General features: G+C 39.1%; 1 protein-coding gene across 1 annotated transcript in view; it reads right to left on the reverse strand.

Annotated features, from left to right (window-relative positions):
• Window positions 1-18,322, reverse strand: part of glra4a (glycine receptor, alpha 4a) — a 39,799-nt gene extending 21,477 nt beyond the window's left edge. The window contains exon 1 of the mRNA XM_026330376.1: window positions 18,116-18,322. Coding sequence (XP_026186161.1) covers window positions 18,116-18,183 — 68 coding nt within the window. The 5' untranslated portion in view covers window positions 18,184-18,322. The remainder of the gene's footprint in view (window positions 1-18,115) is intronic.
• Window positions 18,323-20,285: the final 1,963 nt, after the last annotated feature.

Genomic DNA, 20,285 nt, shown 5'->3' on the forward strand with positions numbered 1-20,285 from the left:
GGTTTGGACATGTTCAGAGGAGGGACAGTGAATACATTGGTAAAAGGATGCTGAGGTTAGAGCTGCCAGGAAGGAGGCCTAGAGGAAGACCAAAGAGGAGGTTCTTGGATGTAGTGAAGGAGGACATGAGGATAGTTGGTGTGGGTGTGAAGGATACAGAGGATAGGGTTAAATGGAGGCAGATGATGATTTTATGATTTTTTTTAATTTTCAAATCTCTTTGAGGAGAAGACTAATTAGAAACTTTAGAACAATAGATAGATATAGATAGAGACCTCAATTCTGGATAAAGTCTGTATGGCAGTTATTCATAGTCCTGTGTGCATATTAAGTCAAGCTGTTATGAGAGGGAAACAATGTTATGACAGACCTGTCGGCTGTCAGCGGCTCAACCATGCAAAGCCACTGTATGTGCAACTAATCTGAAGAAATAGTCATATTGTGATCACTGTTCCACCCTACCTGGCCTTAAACTGAAATTCAGACGGTGGTTGACTTTAATAAAAATATGTATAAACATGGCCAAAGGAAAACTGCATGCAGTCATGCTGGGCAAACCAGATGCATGGAGCATTGCTGACCATGGCTCTCTTGTTTTCCAAGCCAGCCTGGTCAATAATATTGATGACCAATACTGTTTACAATAGGTGTTCATCCACAATCAATTGTAGAGAGTCCTGATCAGGGTGGGCCAAACATTTTATACAGGCTGCATGTGTTCAGCCCAACCTCAGAGGAAAACTAGAAGACGAAGACAACCACATATTCAGTGTCACGTTTTCTAATATCTAAAGATGGTAATTACAGTGTGGTTCGAGATATGGAAAGATTAAGGTTGTGGCAAATAAACTGTAGCGAACATATTCTTAAAGGAAAACTATCCTTCCAAGACGAACAGCAATGTCAGTCGAATTAGCACAAGGCCAAAAGTGGTATTTACATTTAAGTGCCCTCTAGTGGCCATAGTAATAATGACATGATCAAATTGCAACAAAGTCCATGTGGGGAGGATGTACACTAGGTTGACAGGTCAGCAAAAAAATCTGATGTTAAAATGGCAGACTGCTGTTTGTTTCCCCTCTGCAACAAATCAACAGCTATGGTTAACTAGCCCAGTCTTTTCTCAAACCTAAGTCTTTTTTTATACATAAAAGTCCAAAGGGCTGTCACATCATAAAACAGATTTTTGTTTTCGAATAGTGAACAGTTTGGTGAGGCACAAAGAAGTTCAGATGCCCTGCAGATATTGTTGTTCAATAAGAAAACACTTTATTTCATTCCGTGATGTGCCCAGGCAAATTACCTATGCTGTCAACTAATTTGGAGAAGTTGTAACCTCAGCAGCTTCAATTTATGACTCACAACATAAAAGGGGAAACAGTGACAGTGCTGGCCATGATGGTAAACTGTGAGTTATATGTAGTATTGCAATAGTTATTGCAGCTAGTGTTTGAGTTCCAGTTATCATGTAGAGTTGCACAGTGGGCAAGTGGATCCTGTAATTTTAGCTGTTTCACAAGCTTCCATTAAGTTAGACAGTATAAGAAATACTGTAAATATTGACTGTCAAATGTTAAATATCCAGCTTTAGCTATAAAATACTGCAATATAAACATTAAATGCACTGAAGTGGTGGATTGGTTTTCACTTAAGAAGCATTTCTGTCAGTAAGTTATCTTCTTATTCTTTAACCTCATTCCGTCTCAGCTTTGGAAGTAACTGATCAAAATTACATCTAATTAGATGGGATGGGATTCTGCCCATGGAGTGCAAGCATATTCTGTTAATTGCTTTTTCATTAGGAAGCTGGTGATCGGAAAAGCGCATACTTTCACAGTATGGCTGTTCCTTGGTTTCCTACAAGGAAACACTAGGGGATTTCAGGGCCATTAGACATTTCAGCATGAACATGCCAACTTTTTAGTGCTGTAACAATAATGGGAAAAAGAACAAAACTGCATTCTCTGTCTGTTGAAACACAATGGTCTAATCTCCTACTTGTCAAATTGCCCTTGACATCCACTTGAGCCTTAGGTATTGCTCTCAGTGCACAGAAACATTACTCTCTCACTTTGAGATTGAATGCAGGGCTCCTGGATAATCAACACAACTTTCAATCAGACCTAACAAACCACACAAATTGTCTCATGCCAGTGACAGGCTTTTTATCAAAACACACCCAATACAGCATCAATCACATCATTTTTTTGTCTTTGATCTGTCCTGACCTCGTCTTCACACTACTTTATATGATAGTCTTTGCACACTGCTGATCAATATGCTTATAGGGCAATGGGATTTAGAGAACACAGCAAGCAACTCCTACACAGAGAATCCAAAAGTTATAAACATCACACGTTACCATCAACTAGTAAATAACATCTTGATGTCCAGTGAAAAGTGGAGACATGGGTCCCAAGTAGAGAGTTTGTGCAGATAGAAAATCATAATAGACAGCCTACAGAGGCCAGCATGAAGAACTTAGTAACAAAACACACTGACTAAATTAGTGCTGTCATCATTAAGCCAGAGTTTAGTAGGACCAAGTGAAATGAAAAGTTGTCTGCAGGTCCCATTTGCAAGGCAGATGACTGGAAATGATTCTGCTGGATTTATGCTGTCATGAGAGAAACCTGCAGGGCATACATGCATATTCTATGTAGACAAAATAGAAGATAGATGGATGTGAAATTACTCATGAATTTTGCAGACAGTTCCATTTTTACTTACCACCTCCATCTGTTGAGCAATAGCTGTCATTATGCAGGAAGTTAATGAATAAAAAAGATTTTTTTTGACATCATTACCTTTGTATATACTGTCTATAGTTAAAAACACAATAGGCCACATTCTGTTTTGCAGCTTTTATTAAAGAATGGCTGGTAACAACCATAGTTGAATAAATCTGAAAAATGAAAATCTGATGAAACCATGCCCAGGTTCCCCATAATGAAAACAGTCAGGCAGTTGAACAGTGTATTTCAATTTCTGGACACCAGTGGATGTCTATGGTAAAGTGAAATATTATTTACGACAGTGACGACATGAGCAATATTTAAAGAAAGCTCAATTCAATGTAGATATAAAAGATTCAACGACCTTATCACTGTTACTGTGCAGCTCAGTATATATTTAGATTATACAGCTGAAAGAACAGATGAACAAAGGAAATTGGAGGATTTCATGCACTTTACAACTGCGGCAGAGGAGTTATTCCCACTTGATGCTGTGGTGTTTACAGGCTTGCTTTCACCGTCCTTTTCTTTAAACTATGTCTAGTCTTCTGTGTTGTCTGATCTTTTGTTTTGTAGTAAAGTATAATTAGACTGACCATGCGCCAATGCTAATGGTAGAATCTACTTCTTGTTAAAGTATATTTAGCCGTCTCAGTGCAAACCCTGGGGTTTAATGATTTAGATTAATCCATGCAAACCCAGAGTAAATTGCAACTCTGCCATCGCTCATGCGTACTAAATTGTAATGCAATCTTTAATCTTGTGGGAGTGAAGCTTGACATCTCTGGAGTATCCAGCAGAAATGATATTTCCAAGCAGTAATGACAAGCACACAATGAGCTGTGGTTTGATGACAGATTTATGTTCATGATGGCCTGTTTCTACTCCACTGAACTCCAACTGCCACCCCAGGCTTTTCCCATGCAGCCTTAACTAATCTTCAGCTCTGTAATATATTCTAGTCTAGTGGCTTAAAATTCATATTGTGTGAAATATAATATCCTTCTCTTTGTGATTTTTATTCCTTTATCTGCTGGGTTTTTGAACCCTGTTATTATAAGTGATGAAAACATTCCCAAACCAATTTCAGTCAAAATGTCATGACAGAATAAACTGTTCGGCCCATGCACATTATCAAGCAAATATTGTTTTTTTTTCAGCTTGTATTTTGATATTGTCACTTGGTTTTGTGCTTTTGAGTAAAGCATCTTAGTCAGTGTGAATGGATGCGTCAGTGCACTTGTGAACAGTGGAGATAGAATAGTATGCCATTCATTATAAAGTCAACCTCAAACAAACATGCTGGTGCCACTCATCATGACATCATCACTCCCAGAACGGAGACATGGGAATGATCAGAGGTTAAATTTTATGTATGGGTGCAACAACCAACCATGTACATTCTGATATCCTTGGTAAATGTAACAAATAAACAGTGTTCTACTGCAATCAGCTTAATAAAACAAACTGAAGGAAAACTTATTTTTATAGCTGCCCAATTCTCTACTATATAAGTTTAGCAAGTTACTGTCATTTGAATAAGAACAAAACTGATGCATGGACATACATATCACTCGGGGAATTAACTACTTGATTGTGTACTAGTATAGTGGCAACAGAAGACGATAACTGCCGCTTGAAATCAATATGAGTCAACAAGGAGTTATGGTAGCTTCTACTTAAATGGATGTTTGGTTGCTAACCACATAATAGCCTTGGAAGAGAGGCATCTCTTCTGTTAAATATGCACTATTGGACATATAGTGTTAAATGTATATTCTTAGCTAAGACCTACAGTCTTTGGTGACATTTGAATGAGTGGTGATTCAAACAAGGCCATCAAGTCCCCTCTCCAATAAACCATTAGCATTAAAATAAGAAAAAAAAGTAAAAATAAAGGTAAAACACATGTGCAGCTGCATATGTACTGTTCAACATTTATCTCCAGTTATAGCTCCCCAAAGCTACAAATGGTTTCCAACAGTGGCAGTTTAGATGGCAATCTGGGTGATAAACCTGAGGAACTGACCTTTCCCCGCCCTGAGGGAGATTAATCTAGGATAGAGCCTCCTCAGACCTACCCATCCTCCAAGTGTGTCTCCAAGCCTCTCTGTATTCAGGCCACCTCTTCCACATCTAAGATCAGATATCAGCATGGACTGCCTCATGTCAGTCTCTGTGAAACAGAGCTAGCAGGATTTCTGATAGAGAGAAGCTACTATGCTGACTGCAAAAGATTGCTTTGATGTGTCTGCTTTGGGGCTTGAGATGGACTGCAGCTTTATCCTCATACAGTAGACAGCTCATCAACCCATAGGCTTTAGGCTTATTTTGTCATGTTTCTGTGCACTGTGAAGTGGTAAAAATAATTATCTGTTTTGTTCTCTTGGATCAAACACTAAATACAGCACATATACTTTCATGCAAATAGAACGCCACCTATATTTACATACATCTCACTTCTCATCTGCATTTTCAATTCTTTTTGTACTTTCCTGAAGCTGTAGGAGCTGATGTATGCCTGCATGTCAGTTTGTGCTGCTGTTAGGAAATTTTCTGTAAACTGAACGTGTGTGTGTGTTCAGAGGGGTATAAACACCATGATCAAAGCAGGTTATTTGTCTGCTGTCATCGTCTCCATGTACCGGAGTCAAGGTAATAAAATGCAGTGATTAGAGAAATATTACTGTAACTGTACATCTAAACTGGGATGCTAATTGCATGACATAGTGAAGCACTACAGAGTGAGTGCAGGTGCTTTTTCCACAAGTAAAAATAGGGCTGCTCGACTCTACACTATGGGCTCTGTATTTGAACACACCCTTTCAGTTCCTCTCTAGTTTTGAAGGCCACTGGGAAATTTCTCAAGTCCAGCCATATTATTTATGAAGTCCAATATCACAAAGAACAAATTTGCTTTAGAGTCTGCACAGTATACAACACTACAGGCCAAAAGTAGGTAATTAGAAGCTGGAGACTGCTTGTCTATGATGATCGATGTCTTCCATTTGCTACGTGCACCTACATGAATATGGATAAAGATGTCAGCTCCCATCAGTCTCAATATATATTACAACCTCTGATAGCATTTACTTGTTTTCCTGTTACCTCCAGCTCATTTCCAGCTCACAATATACTTTTTTTCTTCTATTAGTCATTTGCTAACTGCTTTTTGCAGCTTATGCAATGGTGTTTCCCCCTCTATATATGGTAGTAGCCCTTGGTTTCCTCAGGCTACTCCCTCATGGATATTAACTGCTAACTGTTGCTACTTATGGACGAGGTAAAGTTTGATGGCTTTTTCATTTTTGCTCTAGGGACCATAGCACAATTGTAGTTAATGCATTAATACAGATGCATGAGAAAGCCAAGGTTCAGCAGGTGAGTCAATGTGTGCTTGGCTCCAGTTATGTTCCACCTGTGCCTTAAACCAAAGAATAAAAGCTACTGGGGTTTTACTGCTAATCAGTATAGTGAAGTGAGGTTTCATCCCAGGAGGAAGAGAAAAGAAAGTATACTGTCATACAATAATGACTCCCACAAAAAACAGACAATACATCCACACATGCACAAAGACTGCACTCTACATGATCCACATTTTGGATCTGACAGTGAGGAAGAAGACTGATGTAGGCATAGCCGTTGGTTTGTTATGCTTGATCAGGCAGCTGGGTGGAACCAACAGTGTCATGACAAAGCCACCATGGAGCAAGAAGCAAGTGCCAGCTTTGGTATGAGTGAGTTTGCCAACAGGGAAATATATATACAAACTGATATATCGGTTGTTTGTAACCTTTCAGTTGGTAGGCTACCATACTTACCAAGATAGTCAGCCAAAAGCATTCTATTACCTCAGGTTAAACACCAGAATTTATTTGTTGTTATGTTGTTAGAGGACAAATAAATTCCTAATGAGCGGGAAGTGCCTTCTGATGTTTTTACTGCAGTGGAAAAAAACAGGGGTCACAAAATGTCATGTTATGATGGTAAGCCCAAAAAGAAAGCAGTCAGTGGTACCTGGGATTAAAAGCTTTGGAACAACTACTATATCAAATAGACTTTGAGATTTCCTCAGAATCCAAGAGACAAGGGTGGCATTGCTCTGTTTGCTTTGTGCATTTTCCAAGATGCTCTTATTCACAAGTGCCTCTTGGAGTAATGGACATGCATTGCATTTCTTGCAGTTTTTCCAAAGAACAAAGACATATGGTTATGGTAATCCTTTAGCTTGTTAAGAAAAAAAGTTCAGAACGTGTATGAAACTAATCCTGTTTGACATACAGTGTTGTGCTTTCCTCATGTCTTCCTATCAGGCGGATTTAATTACTCCAGTGTATAGGACAGAAGCAAATCCTTCCCGGTTTCATTGGACTTTAAAAAGTGTCTTGATGGTGTAATATGTCCCATACTGCAGACACATTACAAAGATTAAAGACATTTCAAAATTATTTAAGAAATTGTTGCTGGAATAAAAGACAACAGCATAATCCACTGCCATCAATAGAGAGTCCATGACACATTTATCAAGCGTACCACCCATTTATTGAAAACAAATGTTTCTCATTTAAAGAAAATGACAGGATTTCACACAGCATTTCAGGATCCAGGGGGCGTCTTGTGGGGACATACAAACAAATGAAGTGAGTCTCAGTGGTCAGGCACCAAGGTGAGAGAAAGAATACATTTTCAGACTGAATGTGTCTCTTCAACATAATATGGATATTTCTCCAGCATTGTTAAGGATCGTTAGAAAGCTCTGAGCATTAGTGTGTAGCCTGAAATAATCATGAACAAAGTATGGTCATGCATGACTAATAGAGAGTGTGTCACCAGGTACAAAATTACATCTTTAGGACATCAAGCCAGAATTTCATGTTGTGTCCTCTAGAGAGCCATTATAAAATGTCACATTCGTCCTTGTTGACTGCAATGTCTACATTTTTTTTTTTTTTTTTTTTTTTTACACAGTAGCAATGTGACTTCCAAATTTGACATTAGTAAGACTAGGGCATTGAAATATTAGCTGGCTTACCTTGAAATGCACTTCAACTGACCAAAGATTGGCTTTAATGAAATTTTACTGCCAACTCAACACACAAGCGGCTCATGACCACAAAAAGCCTAAAAATGGGAAGAAAAAGGTCCCAAAAACCCCAAAAGTTAACTGTATGCATAAGAGCCTGATTGTGAAAGCTCTGCATAGGCTGGACTGACATATCAACTGTAATATTAATCCCCAGAGGTCTGCAACTTGACCAGAGCTTGACCTACAAACATAAGATGTGAATGGTTTTCACATTTTGGGAGTATCAGTGTGGACCTAAAATATAAATATTACTATTAAAAATAAAATGATATTTTTTAAAAATAGTAGTTAATATGATGGGTATCAGCCTGGACCCACAAACATGATTTCAACAACTAACATGAATCTTGCAGAGGAAGAAATGCCCTGCCAGACCATTGATTGAATCAATAAAAGGGGGAAGTTAATTAAAAGATCAAGGATGTGATACACTCTCATACTTGGTGATAGATGGAGTTCAGACTACTTTCAGAGTCTGCAATGTGGCATTTTGTGTATAGCCTGCCATAATGATATGAATATATTTAGTATCCCTTTTCTACCATGGCCCTAAGGACAAAGCACATGCAGAAGAGAAAGTGCAAACATTCAGGTAAAGCTCTACAAATATAGAAATAATACAAATAGTCATGGTCTTTGTCAAAACGCCATCTCATTCTTAGTTTTAAGAATCCATGAAATCAGTGATTGTGTCTTGCTTCAATGACAGATAGTGAAATAATAAGAATGTAAAGAGGTAAAATGTCTAAATGTGTACATTCTAACATAAAATATTTATCAGGAACTGTTTGTAATCTGAAGATGGCAATTTTTGTAAGAAAAATCATGGAAAATCATAGTCATTGTTATATACTTATAATTTTTCTTTTTCTTGCTTCAGCTATTGCCAGGCCCACTATGATATCATTCTCATGCTCTTCACCTGTCAAGGACAAGTACTCATCTCACTAATGTGGGGAGAAAAAAGTCTGCCAGTGATCCAGAGGTCAGAGCATGACGGATTTGTAGACGTACGTGATCTGTGGTGTTTTACCCTTGAAGCGGTTTTACACTGTGTATTAATGATGGTCACCTGCAAGCCACTTATGGCAAACACTACACTACATCTACTATGTGTTCAATTGGAGAAGTGAATATGTCCTAAAACTGATTATTGGAGATTCTACTGGATCGCTTGTTTGTACCTCAAAGGAAGCTAAACGCCAATTAGGTAAAGACTGAGTTGCACTGCTGCCCTCATGCAAAAAAGCACCAATGCAGCTCTCAAAATTTTTACTTGCCTGAAATGAAAATGTGACCAGGACTCATGTATATGAGAGTGTAGGTGAGCTCAGACATCAGGCAGTAATTCATTCAGTATGTAGAGGAATTATACAGTCTTCTGCATTGTGTCTCAACATGGACCACATTCATTTCATGCTGCTTCCTGTCACTGTGTTAACTGACGAACACAGCAATAATCTCCCTCCACAGCCCTCTGAGCCCCGTTCCCACCCAACAAATTCAGCTTCACTGATTGTCTGACCTCAGCTGGAGTTAACTTTTGTTTTCCTTTGAGATAAGATTCAGTTTCCTTATGACTGATCAGGGTCTCTGGAAACTGGGAAGTTGAATACTCTTTATTGTAAGTGGCCCACTGCAAAAAAAAAAAAAAAAAGTTATCTGATTGAGCAAACATGTTTTTTCTGCATGCTAAAATGCATCATTACATTTAGATATTTAGTTATATTATATATACAAAACAGCCAAAATGACAAATTAGCTACCACACTATTGAAAGTTAGTAGCACATGAAATGCCTGTTATCAGTTTGCCATCATCACTACACCTGCAAGTTATTATTGCTCTACCCCACCCCGAAGGTGGGTCAATAGGCTGATATCGTGCTCTGGACCTTCATCATCATGGTTACAAGAAGAAAAGTGAACTGTATCATGCACAAAAAACAAAAATTACCTAGTTTGGTCTAAGAAAAGATCATAGTTGGTTAAAATAACTACTTACTAAAATAATAATAATAGTAGCTGTCAAAGTCCATTTCATGGTCCTGTGTTTGACTTTCAACGCAGACACCCCAACCTCCTTCATACACAGACTTTGTCACCCTTTACACAACATCACTGATGGTGACCGTGGCCCCTGTCACACTTACTACAACTGCCAGATGTTGTCTAATAAAACATGACAATGATTTGTAGTTTCTGGCCTGCTGGCAGGTGCAATTTTCCGCTACTGAAGCATATTCATGACTATAGCAACCACTGATAACAGACATTTATTGGGGTAACGTTTGAATTGGCTCTAATTTTACATCAAGTCAATGTTTAATAAGTGTAGTTTGAGCAAATTCTGTTGGCTTTATTCTGCATTACTTGGCTGATAAATTACAGACCTGTGTAATTACTGACTGACTGCAGCATGATCATTCTAAATGGTGCACTTAATGAGATTTTGATTCAGTTACAAAACAGATCTTCAGTTTAGCCTCACTGCCCTCTGCTTCTTTTTGTCTGTTTATCATGAAGCCTAGTTTTCAGAAGTCAGACTTGCCTTCTCCCTGAAAGTGAAGTTTAATCAGCTTGGGCTGTATGGTCTGACATAATGACATGATCGAGAGTTTCATAATGTGCCCCCACTTCATGTTCCTAATTGCAGAGACCATAATGACCTACATTGGTGAACCTCAGAGCCAAAGTGCTGCTCTAGTCAATAAGTGGCCATTTTAATCTGCCAGGGCCATAGAAGAAGAGTGAAGAGGTCCACTTAATTGTATCCTACTACTGTGTCACATACTTCATTAGTCGCTATGGGTTCTTGTAGCCAGTTTCACTTTGGAAACGGTTCCCAGTTGGTAAAATACCCAGGCTTGTTAAGCTCTGCAGTAAAATATCCCTTTCAAATCTTTCATCTGTCTTCTCTGTTTAGATATTGTACAATATTTTGACACTGCAGACATTAGCAAAGAAAAATGAAATTCTAAATGATATACACAAACAATGGCAGACCAGATTAAGGACTCCAAATTCCACAAAACAACTGCAAAGTTGAACTGATAAATATTATTTACACTGTGTTGTTTTTACTTTTGACTTTTGCAGCTGCAGTACAGACCCCAGTGAGGAGCAAACACAGCAAATGGAAAAATTAGTCAGGACAAGGTTAATCAATGGGCAGTGATAAAATGTGGTGAAAGCCATACAATCTTTATCACAGTAGAATTTCAATGGCTTAGTATAGTATTATTGTTTCATAACGTCAGTGTCATGCTTGTCTGGTAATTGGTTTATTACAACTAAAATTACTGCTTAACATTAATGTGATTAAAAAGATAGATTAAATGAAGATTTAAGTGCTGTTTGGTCTTTTCCTGCATTAAACAGTTTCACTTTGTTTGTTTGTTATATTCTGGTCTGAAGTAAACACTGCTAGCTTTTTTTAACTAGCAAACTACAGTTTCAATAAATGATTCAAAAGGATTTGGATTGGATTAACATATTCAGAACTAGATTCAGATTCGATAACATGCTATTGAACCCCATCCCAAACCATTAGATGGTAAATTTAACACAGTGCACAGTCCTCTTTTATCTTGAGCACAGCTTTTATTCCTGCATGTGTCTGAAGAGAGTGAGTGCAGAAAGTACAAAAAACACATTTGAAGTCAACCTCTGTGAATGCATGCCTCAAAGGTTTCAGTAGTTCCCTCTATGACCAAAGGACAATGGTTCATTTTTATGCTCATCCAGTTTAGCATTAGCCAGCTACATATCTGCAGGAGACTACTGAGAGCAGATATACTTCAGTTACACTGATGATACGTTTATTATTCAGTTCCTTTGAGTTTTGATTTCTACTGGCAGCAGAGTCGTGCCACAGACGTACGGTTTAGTTTAGTGTAAATATGTGATTCTCCTGATTATAGTTCCTAATCTCATGGTGAGATTCTTACTAAGAGAACAGGTAAAAAGATAACTGGCACTTTACAGAAGACAAAGTCCCTGAGGACAGAACTGCTGTTTTTTATTCTTTGGCATCCTAGTGAGAATTATAGTCTCACGATGTGGCAAAACGAGGTTGGAATGCAATTTTCATATAACAGAAACAGGGAAGTGTCACATGTGGTTTGTTTGAAATGGGCAGAAAACCATCAGTCACATCTCTCAGCATCAGGTGTCAGCTTAACACTGAAGGCACTGGATGGCCTCTACAGATCATCAGTGAGCTGTCGCCTCGACTATATATACAATCACAAATCTAATGACTACTGAAGCAATGGGTAGGTCTAGGATGTTAGATTAGACTCTGGCCAGGTGTGCTCACTAACTCCTTTTTTAATTAAACAAAGGAAACGTAAAATCAAGTGGGAAGCTGGTTAGTTTAGCCTAAAGGGAATGTTGTAGTGACTTTTTATGGCATAGACAGTTTCTCCTGTCAAAATTAAACCGGCTGTAGAAACAAATCCAGACATTCCTCTGAGAATGAACAGAATAAATAATGACTTGTTCTGAAGTTTTTTTTTTTTGTTTTTTTTTTAGCAAGCTACAATTAAAGCTCCGGCATAGCCTCAATGGATTTTAAAGCTTACCCGTGCAAAATATAAACTGTTTATCTTTTGATGAGTTTTCTTTGTATCCTAAGGCTTCATATTTCATTGATAAGTATACAACTATTGTTCATGGTGGTGCTGGCTGTAGAAAGCAAACTGTCTCTTTGACTATTGTCTCCAGCTTGGCTCTCATTTTTTAGTCATTAACTCTCGTAAACATCCCATCTGTCCTCCTTTCATGCTTCCATGTTGTCAGCACTACTCGCTGCTTTAGTCTGTGTATCAGCCGTGTGTGTGGGGATTTCCTGTGTTTGCATAAAGGATAAGTGAGCCCCAAATGTGTCTGTGATAGTCTGGCTCAAGGTGAAATTGCTGCTACACTCAATTGAAATGTTTTTTATCATATTATTTTTATTAGCAAGTACAGTTGTCCTTTAGAAGGAAAAAACAAATGAAAAACTGAAACCGCCTTTCATCTTTCATTATTTTTCGTTTATTTTTTGTATGTCCTTCAGTCTAATTTAATCAAGGATGCAAATTCCTTCTCCACTTGGGGATAGTTGTTGCTGGTTTACCAGGTAAATACCAATACAGGGAGAAATGCCAGTTTTTTCACATTATATGTTTAATTTAACTACAGTTTCAGCTCCTTGTAGGTGGTGAAACATTTATAATGGAGGCACACTGCCTTTATGTTTCTCTTCTCTCAACCATTTACCAGTCTCCAGATATTACTTTGCTTTTGCAGATGCTTCTAAACCACCTGCGATTGCCATCAGAATTTAATTAAAAGTTATTGTGATATTGTCCCCTCTCCCAACAATTGAAATTTTAAAGTTTTGGTTGGCTAAATTGTGGTGACTTTGTTCCAGAACGTATTTTTTTGTAAGTGACACTTTTTTTTCTGCTAATTTACAGATGTTTCTTTGATTCAAGTAATTTTAAGTATGCCATGGCTTGGTCAGAGTTGTTAACACAATCCCTCTCTCATAACTTTTCTCTTCAGCAATACCTTATTAATTATACATCAAAATTCATTTTGAATTGCTACATCTTGGCTCACAATGCTCACAAAGCTCCATGTCCTTGATCAATAATGTTAAGGCCACAGTGAACTTGATCTGAGCTAATCTCAAGGCTACTTGCTGAACCACTGCAGCAGATGAGCTAAACACTAAACTGCTTGCCAGGTAGTGCTAGTTTCTATTTTCTCTGTATATCAGGCTGTTTTCTAAATGCTCACAGTTTGTTTTAGGTCTTTATATCGTTTCATTCAGTAGTTATTGAGGGGAGAAAAAGCTCTCTGAGATAGCAAGCTATTAAGACCCCAGGAAGAATAGTTATTGCTGAGGTAATAATGAATGGGGATCCTGAATAAAGAAATAAAGAAAATTAGGATAATATACAATAACGCTCTTATTTGTGTATATTTCATGAAAATTCATGAAAGTTGAACTGGTTGCGAAACCTTTGAGGGAAATGTTCGGTTGCTCTATAACACTAAACCTGCAACCATTCATTTAGAAAAAGAGTTGGTTGTGTGCAGGGACAAATGGTACAAAATGTTATCAACCCTTCACACTTATCAGACCCACCCCCAGTCTTCGTTCCTCTCCCTGCCCCTCAAGCTCACTGGCTTGAATTTTCTCAAAAACTGCAGAGCAGATGGAAATAAGCTCAAAGTGGAGTCACAAGTGCCATTATGTTGTTAGATGCCTCTGAAATAATGACTGATAACAGATAGTTGATTTGGGCTATGAGTGAACCCTTAGTAAGGCTCTTCATGTTCCCACATTTCAAAAAGTTGTTCAGTTTCCTGTTGAAAGAGGACACCATTCACCACAGTTTACCACAGAGATATGAAACTGAAAATAATGAGCTCTCAGCCATGAGCACATATTTTTTTAAACTGGAGAGTCTAGAAAGTATTGGTCTTTGATTAAACTTAATTGTTTAGGTAACTAAGCATTTTTCTGTTCTACTCAAAATTGGTGTCACGCTGCAAGTATCTCAGTGACATATACTTCATCTTAATTGGGACAGTTATGCATGTGGATACAAGAACCTGGGAACCAAATGACAAATTGGACCCTGAAATGCAAATCTCAAATAGTTTTTAACAATGTTCACACTTTTGGGGTGGATCTTTTTTTTCTGTAAGCCCAGTGAGTGTACATTAAAACTATTCCACATATTTAAAACCAAATGTGAGAAATACAGTGGAATATTTCTCAGCAATGCAGTGAGAACTAAATTTTAAAAATAACTAACCAGATTAGAGCAATTTTTACTAATGTTCATCTCCAATGATTTTCCTCATAAATTGTTTATTTTGATAATTCTGCTACTGACCCATTTTCATAAGATATGATGACTTTAAGTTCCCGATTAAGTAAATCCATTATCTATTTGAATGAACTCATTACAGCGAAGAGGGAAACCTAGCACTCTCTTTCACATACACATGCAACACACTATCAAGTGGACACCAGATAATCAGGGTTGTGAGACCCGAGCTCCATCGAATGATAAGAATTACTCTCTGATATTTCCAGTTCTGGCTTGTGATCTTTTATATTGACTGGAGGCAAGGACAGCAGGGATCCTTGGTGCGATTCTCTGCCCTTCACTTCAGTGCAATTCACTATGCTTCACTTTCAATTTGCCAATGAAGAGATACACATCAGATGACCAGAGGACACAGATAGATTTGTGCAATTGTATGCATCTACTCTTGTGAGCTTCACATACTAATGAAGTCGGCAGTGTGATAGATTCAAGTTTATATTATTCAAATGACATACACATTATTGTAGAAGGAGCCCAGGTCTCATAATTACTTGTTACAGTTTGTTAGTATGCTTTTTAGGGACACTGTTCTTGGGACAATTTTGCACTAAAAACAAAATTAAACAAACCCTCACTGCGGTAGATACATCCCACTGTGACCAAATGCAATTAGCACAATTTAAGTTCCATGCCAGTCGGGGGAGATTACAATTTACAGAGTTAACGATACGACATGTCTAGTGTCTACACAGTCCCCAGCTGAGTGCTCACAACTTCTGCTGGGGCTGGACTGCACAGCTCATTATATTTTTTGTTCTGCCTTAAATGTGTACAGTACAGCATTACATCACACTGCCATGTGCTGAAAAAAAAAAAGCTTTGCTAAGCATCCTTGGTTTGTTTAAATGAAGAGGTCTTTTCCTGATTTGAATCACTATTATGCAAGTTTTAGTTAACTTTGTTCAAAGATCTTGTTTGCCTGATTCTGTTTAGGCTGGTGGGCAAATGCCTGTGTAGTGATGTGGCTTTTAACAACTAGCATTTTGATTTGTCAGAGGAGAAAGACACATGAGATACCAATGCATGAAGGACTATTAGTAACAAACAGTCAGCCACAGTTGAAATTGTGTTAAATGGACAGTTAGTCTGTTCTTTTCCTGACAAGCACCAACGTGAAGCAGATGGCAGAGTGTGACTTACAGCACAGTGACATTACCATTACCATGTTCCTGCCCACCACTGCCCAGAGTGCAACTTCACCAACATCACCAACACCCATATGAACATTTAGTATTGCAAACATTTAACTTCTTTTGGTAAGTAAATTGGTTTAGTAGAAACCTGTTTATATTCCTTACTGGAAGATAATGCAAGGAAAAGGGATTTTTATATTGTTACTAAAGCTCAAATCAATACTGATACCCAGCCCTAACATCCACATATTCAGCCTCAAGCTAATTACTTTTGGAAAACAATGATGACTGCAATGTAAACTGAGGAAATGCTCCAGAAAAATGTAATCACTCAGGCATCAAATTCCAAGTAACTGTAGGCAATTGTAAACTAGGGATTGTGAAAAAACAAACAAACTGCTGTTTCATTCAACACCTGTGCACACTGCAGCTATCAAAGCTGATATAACATATCAAATAGGCCATAAAACAAGCAATAAGCAAGAAAACAAACCCTGTGTTGTTTTTCATCCTTTAAGGGTCCCCTAAAGCAACCAAGCAAGGGAGCAGAATAGGTTCAGACAACCAGTCAGATACAGGGTTGGCTTTTTGAGCTGGCATTCAAGTCAAACAGACCTGAAGTGTTGCAACAATACAAGACATTTTATTTGTCACACACAAACAGCTTTCCTATCCTTTCAGCCATCAGCCTTTCAGATGATATGAGCTTTACTTACTAGACGCTTCTTTCCTGGTTCTCATTTCCTTTCACTGACAACCATCCAGTGTGTAACCTATCACACCAACCCACCCCTATTTCACATGACAATCTCTTCAAATGTCTTAGAACACTTCCTGCCTCTCACCCACTGTCCCTCTCTCTCCACCTCATCTTCTATTTCAATCTCTCCATCTCACAGCCCTGTCCCCACCTCACTAATCTCCTCACCGCCCCCAGCCAAATGAAGCTCCTTCTCACTGTCTTGTTTGCATTTCTATCTATCCCTGTTTGCTCCGTTCCTATTTTCACCCTCCACCTCGGCATGCTTCAATCAGATCCTGCCTCTTTTACACCTGCTCTCATGTTCCTCCTCGATCCCTTCCTTTTCCAACCCTCCTCCCCTTCATTTATTCCCTACGTGGTGAGCAGGGGCTGGTAGGAGAGCATATAATTTCTCAGAGGAGGCGCTGTCAGTTGACTGCTCTCCAGGCTAAGAGCTGCTCTCCTCGCCCCTGGGTTCACGGAGTCACAGTTCTGTTCCACTCCAGGATTATGCAGATCTTAATTCCCTTCCGCTCACACCTGAGGTTGGCAGGGCATGAAATAAGGAAAGAGTTCACTGCAAATAAAAGTTTTTGCCACCAAGAGGGAGGGAGAGGTGAGGTAAGAGGGGGAGAAGGAAGGGGCAAGAGGTGTTAAGGTGGAAGAAAGAGAAAATGGAGCTCATTTGGTCTTAGTTGGTTTGAGTGACAAGTAGAGAAGAAAGGGAAACATGAGCTTTGTGGTAGGACAAATTGAGAATTGTCGAAAACAGAGTGAGGTGTTGTTTTGTTTGTCCCCAGATATATTGAAAACCTAAAGACTGGAGACTTATTACTCGTTATAATCAGAAAGCATGTGCCAAATGCACTGATTTGCTCGATGCACATTATCATGTATTTACAAGCATGATATCTTGGGTTTTTCAGCCAGTGGCTGAAGAATGAATATGTTGATCCTATAAATATCCAAAACACTGGAGTCAAACGTTACCTTTGAACCTCAACAAGCCGCCAGTCAACCCTGCAATGCAAGCGGGAACTCCACAGGTAGTTTGCCACAAGGAAAGGTTTTAATGTCATTGTATTTATATTACTCATTTCCAATTTTTCACCAGCTGTGACTATGATCAATTCTTTTCTGAGTTAGCGACGCCAGAGTTTGCTTTGCGCGTGAAAAAAAATGGATTATGGTTTGTGAGATCATGGTCAGGCTGTGTCGGTGTTTTTTCTCATTCAGTAATATCTTATTAAATAGCAGTGATAGTCTGATTGGGAGGTAAGTTAGTTCAAGGTAACCAGAAACCTTTTCTCAGAAACATTAAAACGTTTTGCGCACACTAGTCTTCTGCACAGAGCCGGGCTATATACAGATCACGTTAAAAAAAAAAGTCTGTCTGATGACAGATGTGATGGGAACAGACAGCGGCGTCGGCTCTAATGGGCGAAAAGTTGATCTAGAGCAGCTGATGAGAGAGAAAACAACTCGCACAAATACACAGGGGAAATAAATGTTGGTGCGCCTCACCTGATAAAGCCTCCTTGGAAAAAGCAGAAAGACAAGACATACAGAACCCGAATGACCTGTGGGAGCATCCTCTGGCTCAGAATCTCTCCTCAGTCTCGTTGAATAACTTGCAGCAAATAATTTCGGAAATCAGCAAATCCACTGAGCAGCTGGTGAGATCGGGTTAGAGGAGGAAGGCATCGTCTCTCTCAGTGATCCAAGCTTGTCTTTGGGGAAACTTCTCCCCCTCCCACCAAGTCCAGAGGGCTGCACTCATCCACACGCAGCAGGCTCTCAGCTTCAGGCAGCCGGACAACACTGGGCACTGAGTCAGTGTGTTGCTGCTTGTGTTGAAGGGGAGTGTCGGGTTGCATGTCATTGTGCGTGTTTTTTGTGACAATGTGGGGTTTTTTTGGGGGTTTTTTTTGTTTTGTTTTTTTTTCGTGTATTTTTTCCCACTCGCTCTAAAAAATAAAGGACTGACGATTTAAAGGAGCAGTAGCTTTTGTTTTGGTGGCTGCTGACTTCATGTGTAATTAGCTTTAATGAGGATGAGGGAGTGATGCCTGTGATGATGAGCTAAATTGCAGTGTTGTGTACCCACCGGTTGATGACCAACGTGGAGTGAAACACTATTAAAAATGTGAGTTGGGATGTCGGGGGAGGAGGACTTTAGGAGGATGAAGTGTGATTGTGTGAGAATAGAGTCTGTGTAATGGGCTGAAAATGATGCTGGGAAGTTTGATACTCGGCATACAGCAAGTCAGTGTCTTTTAAGTTGATTTAGGTCAGTGTTTTATTCCTCTTGGGCCACTAGAGGGCACAACATGTGGATATGGATACTTTTAAAGCTGCACTAATTAAGATTTTATCTAAATCATGTACTTGGCTAAATGTGAAAGAAGCTGCTTGCAGTGACAAACCCACAGCAAATTAGCTCCAAACTCTGGAGGAGTTCAGTGTTTTATCACCTTTCAGCTGTGTTTTGGTTTTCTAGCCTTCAGAATCATCACAATCAGGGTAATATTAGCAGTAAACATAACCTTGACTGAGCTGGATGAAGCAGTGTGTCTAAATTAGAAATGTTCCCATTGCACATGGCCACTCTTGTAAATCTTGTGATGACTGTGAGTGGTTACCTGTCTTCCATGGCCTTACAGTTTTCATGTTTTCTGGTTAATCTTCAGAGGTAATCATTTAATAGGTCTGTTCAGTCAGTGACCAGACCTTTTTCAGACATTTCAAACCAGTTGGATTTCTCTCCCACCGTTGTTATATTTGTGGGGATGATTTTGTCCTGGGCAGCATGGAGGTTCAGTGGTTAGCACTGTTGCCTCACAGCAAGAAGGTCGTGGGTTTGCAACCCGGCCTTTCTGTGTGGAGTTTGCATGTTCTCCCCCTGCTTGTGTGGGGTTTACTCCGGGTACTCCGGTTTCCTCCCACAGTCTAAAAACATGTATGTCGACATGCATGATTGGTGACTAAATTGCCCACAGGAGTATGTGTGGTTGTTTGTCTATGTGTGTCTCTATGTGGTCCTGTGATGGACTGGTGACCTGTCCAGGGTGTACCTGCCCTCCAGCAGATACCCGTGACCCTGGTTAAGGAATAAGCGGGTATAGAAAATGGCTGGATGGATGGATTTTGTCCTGGGGACTAAATCTCAGTCAGTCAAATACCTGCTAGATGCCTTTCAGACATGTAGTGGCTCAGGTTATAGCTCAGCGTATGTGGACTTTGAGTATCTCTTAAAGTTTACAGTGCAATAGGACAATGTGACACATCACTCACTTGACCATCAAATTCCACTGTTGCACTCATTTATACCTGAATTTCCCCTTTGGGATTAATAAAGTTGATCTTATTTTCCCAAGTGCATTCCACCCACACAGCTCAAGTGTTTCCCTAAAGAGCCAGGGGTGTCAGTGTCTGTGTGTGTCTGTTCTCTTTATGTGGGAAAACACAGTAGATTAACCTTCACCTTACACAATTACTCAATAACTCCTCTTTCACTAATCTGTATGATAGACTGAAAACCCATACGCCTTTTTGTCCTTTAAATCTGATACACCAGCATTTCTTAATAGCATTCAAGTGCTGCTCTTCTGTTTCACTCTGCTGTATGAGCTGGCAGACAGACTTTCATATCCATGGGGATATGTCAAAATATGTGATTTATCTTTATTGAAAA

The sequence above is a fragment of the Mastacembelus armatus genome, chromosome 10 (assembly GCF_900324485.2).
Source record: "Mastacembelus armatus chromosome 10, fMasArm1.2, whole genome shotgun sequence".
NCBI classification, from domain to species: Eukaryota; Metazoa; Chordata; class Actinopteri; order Synbranchiformes; family Mastacembelidae; genus Mastacembelus; species Mastacembelus armatus.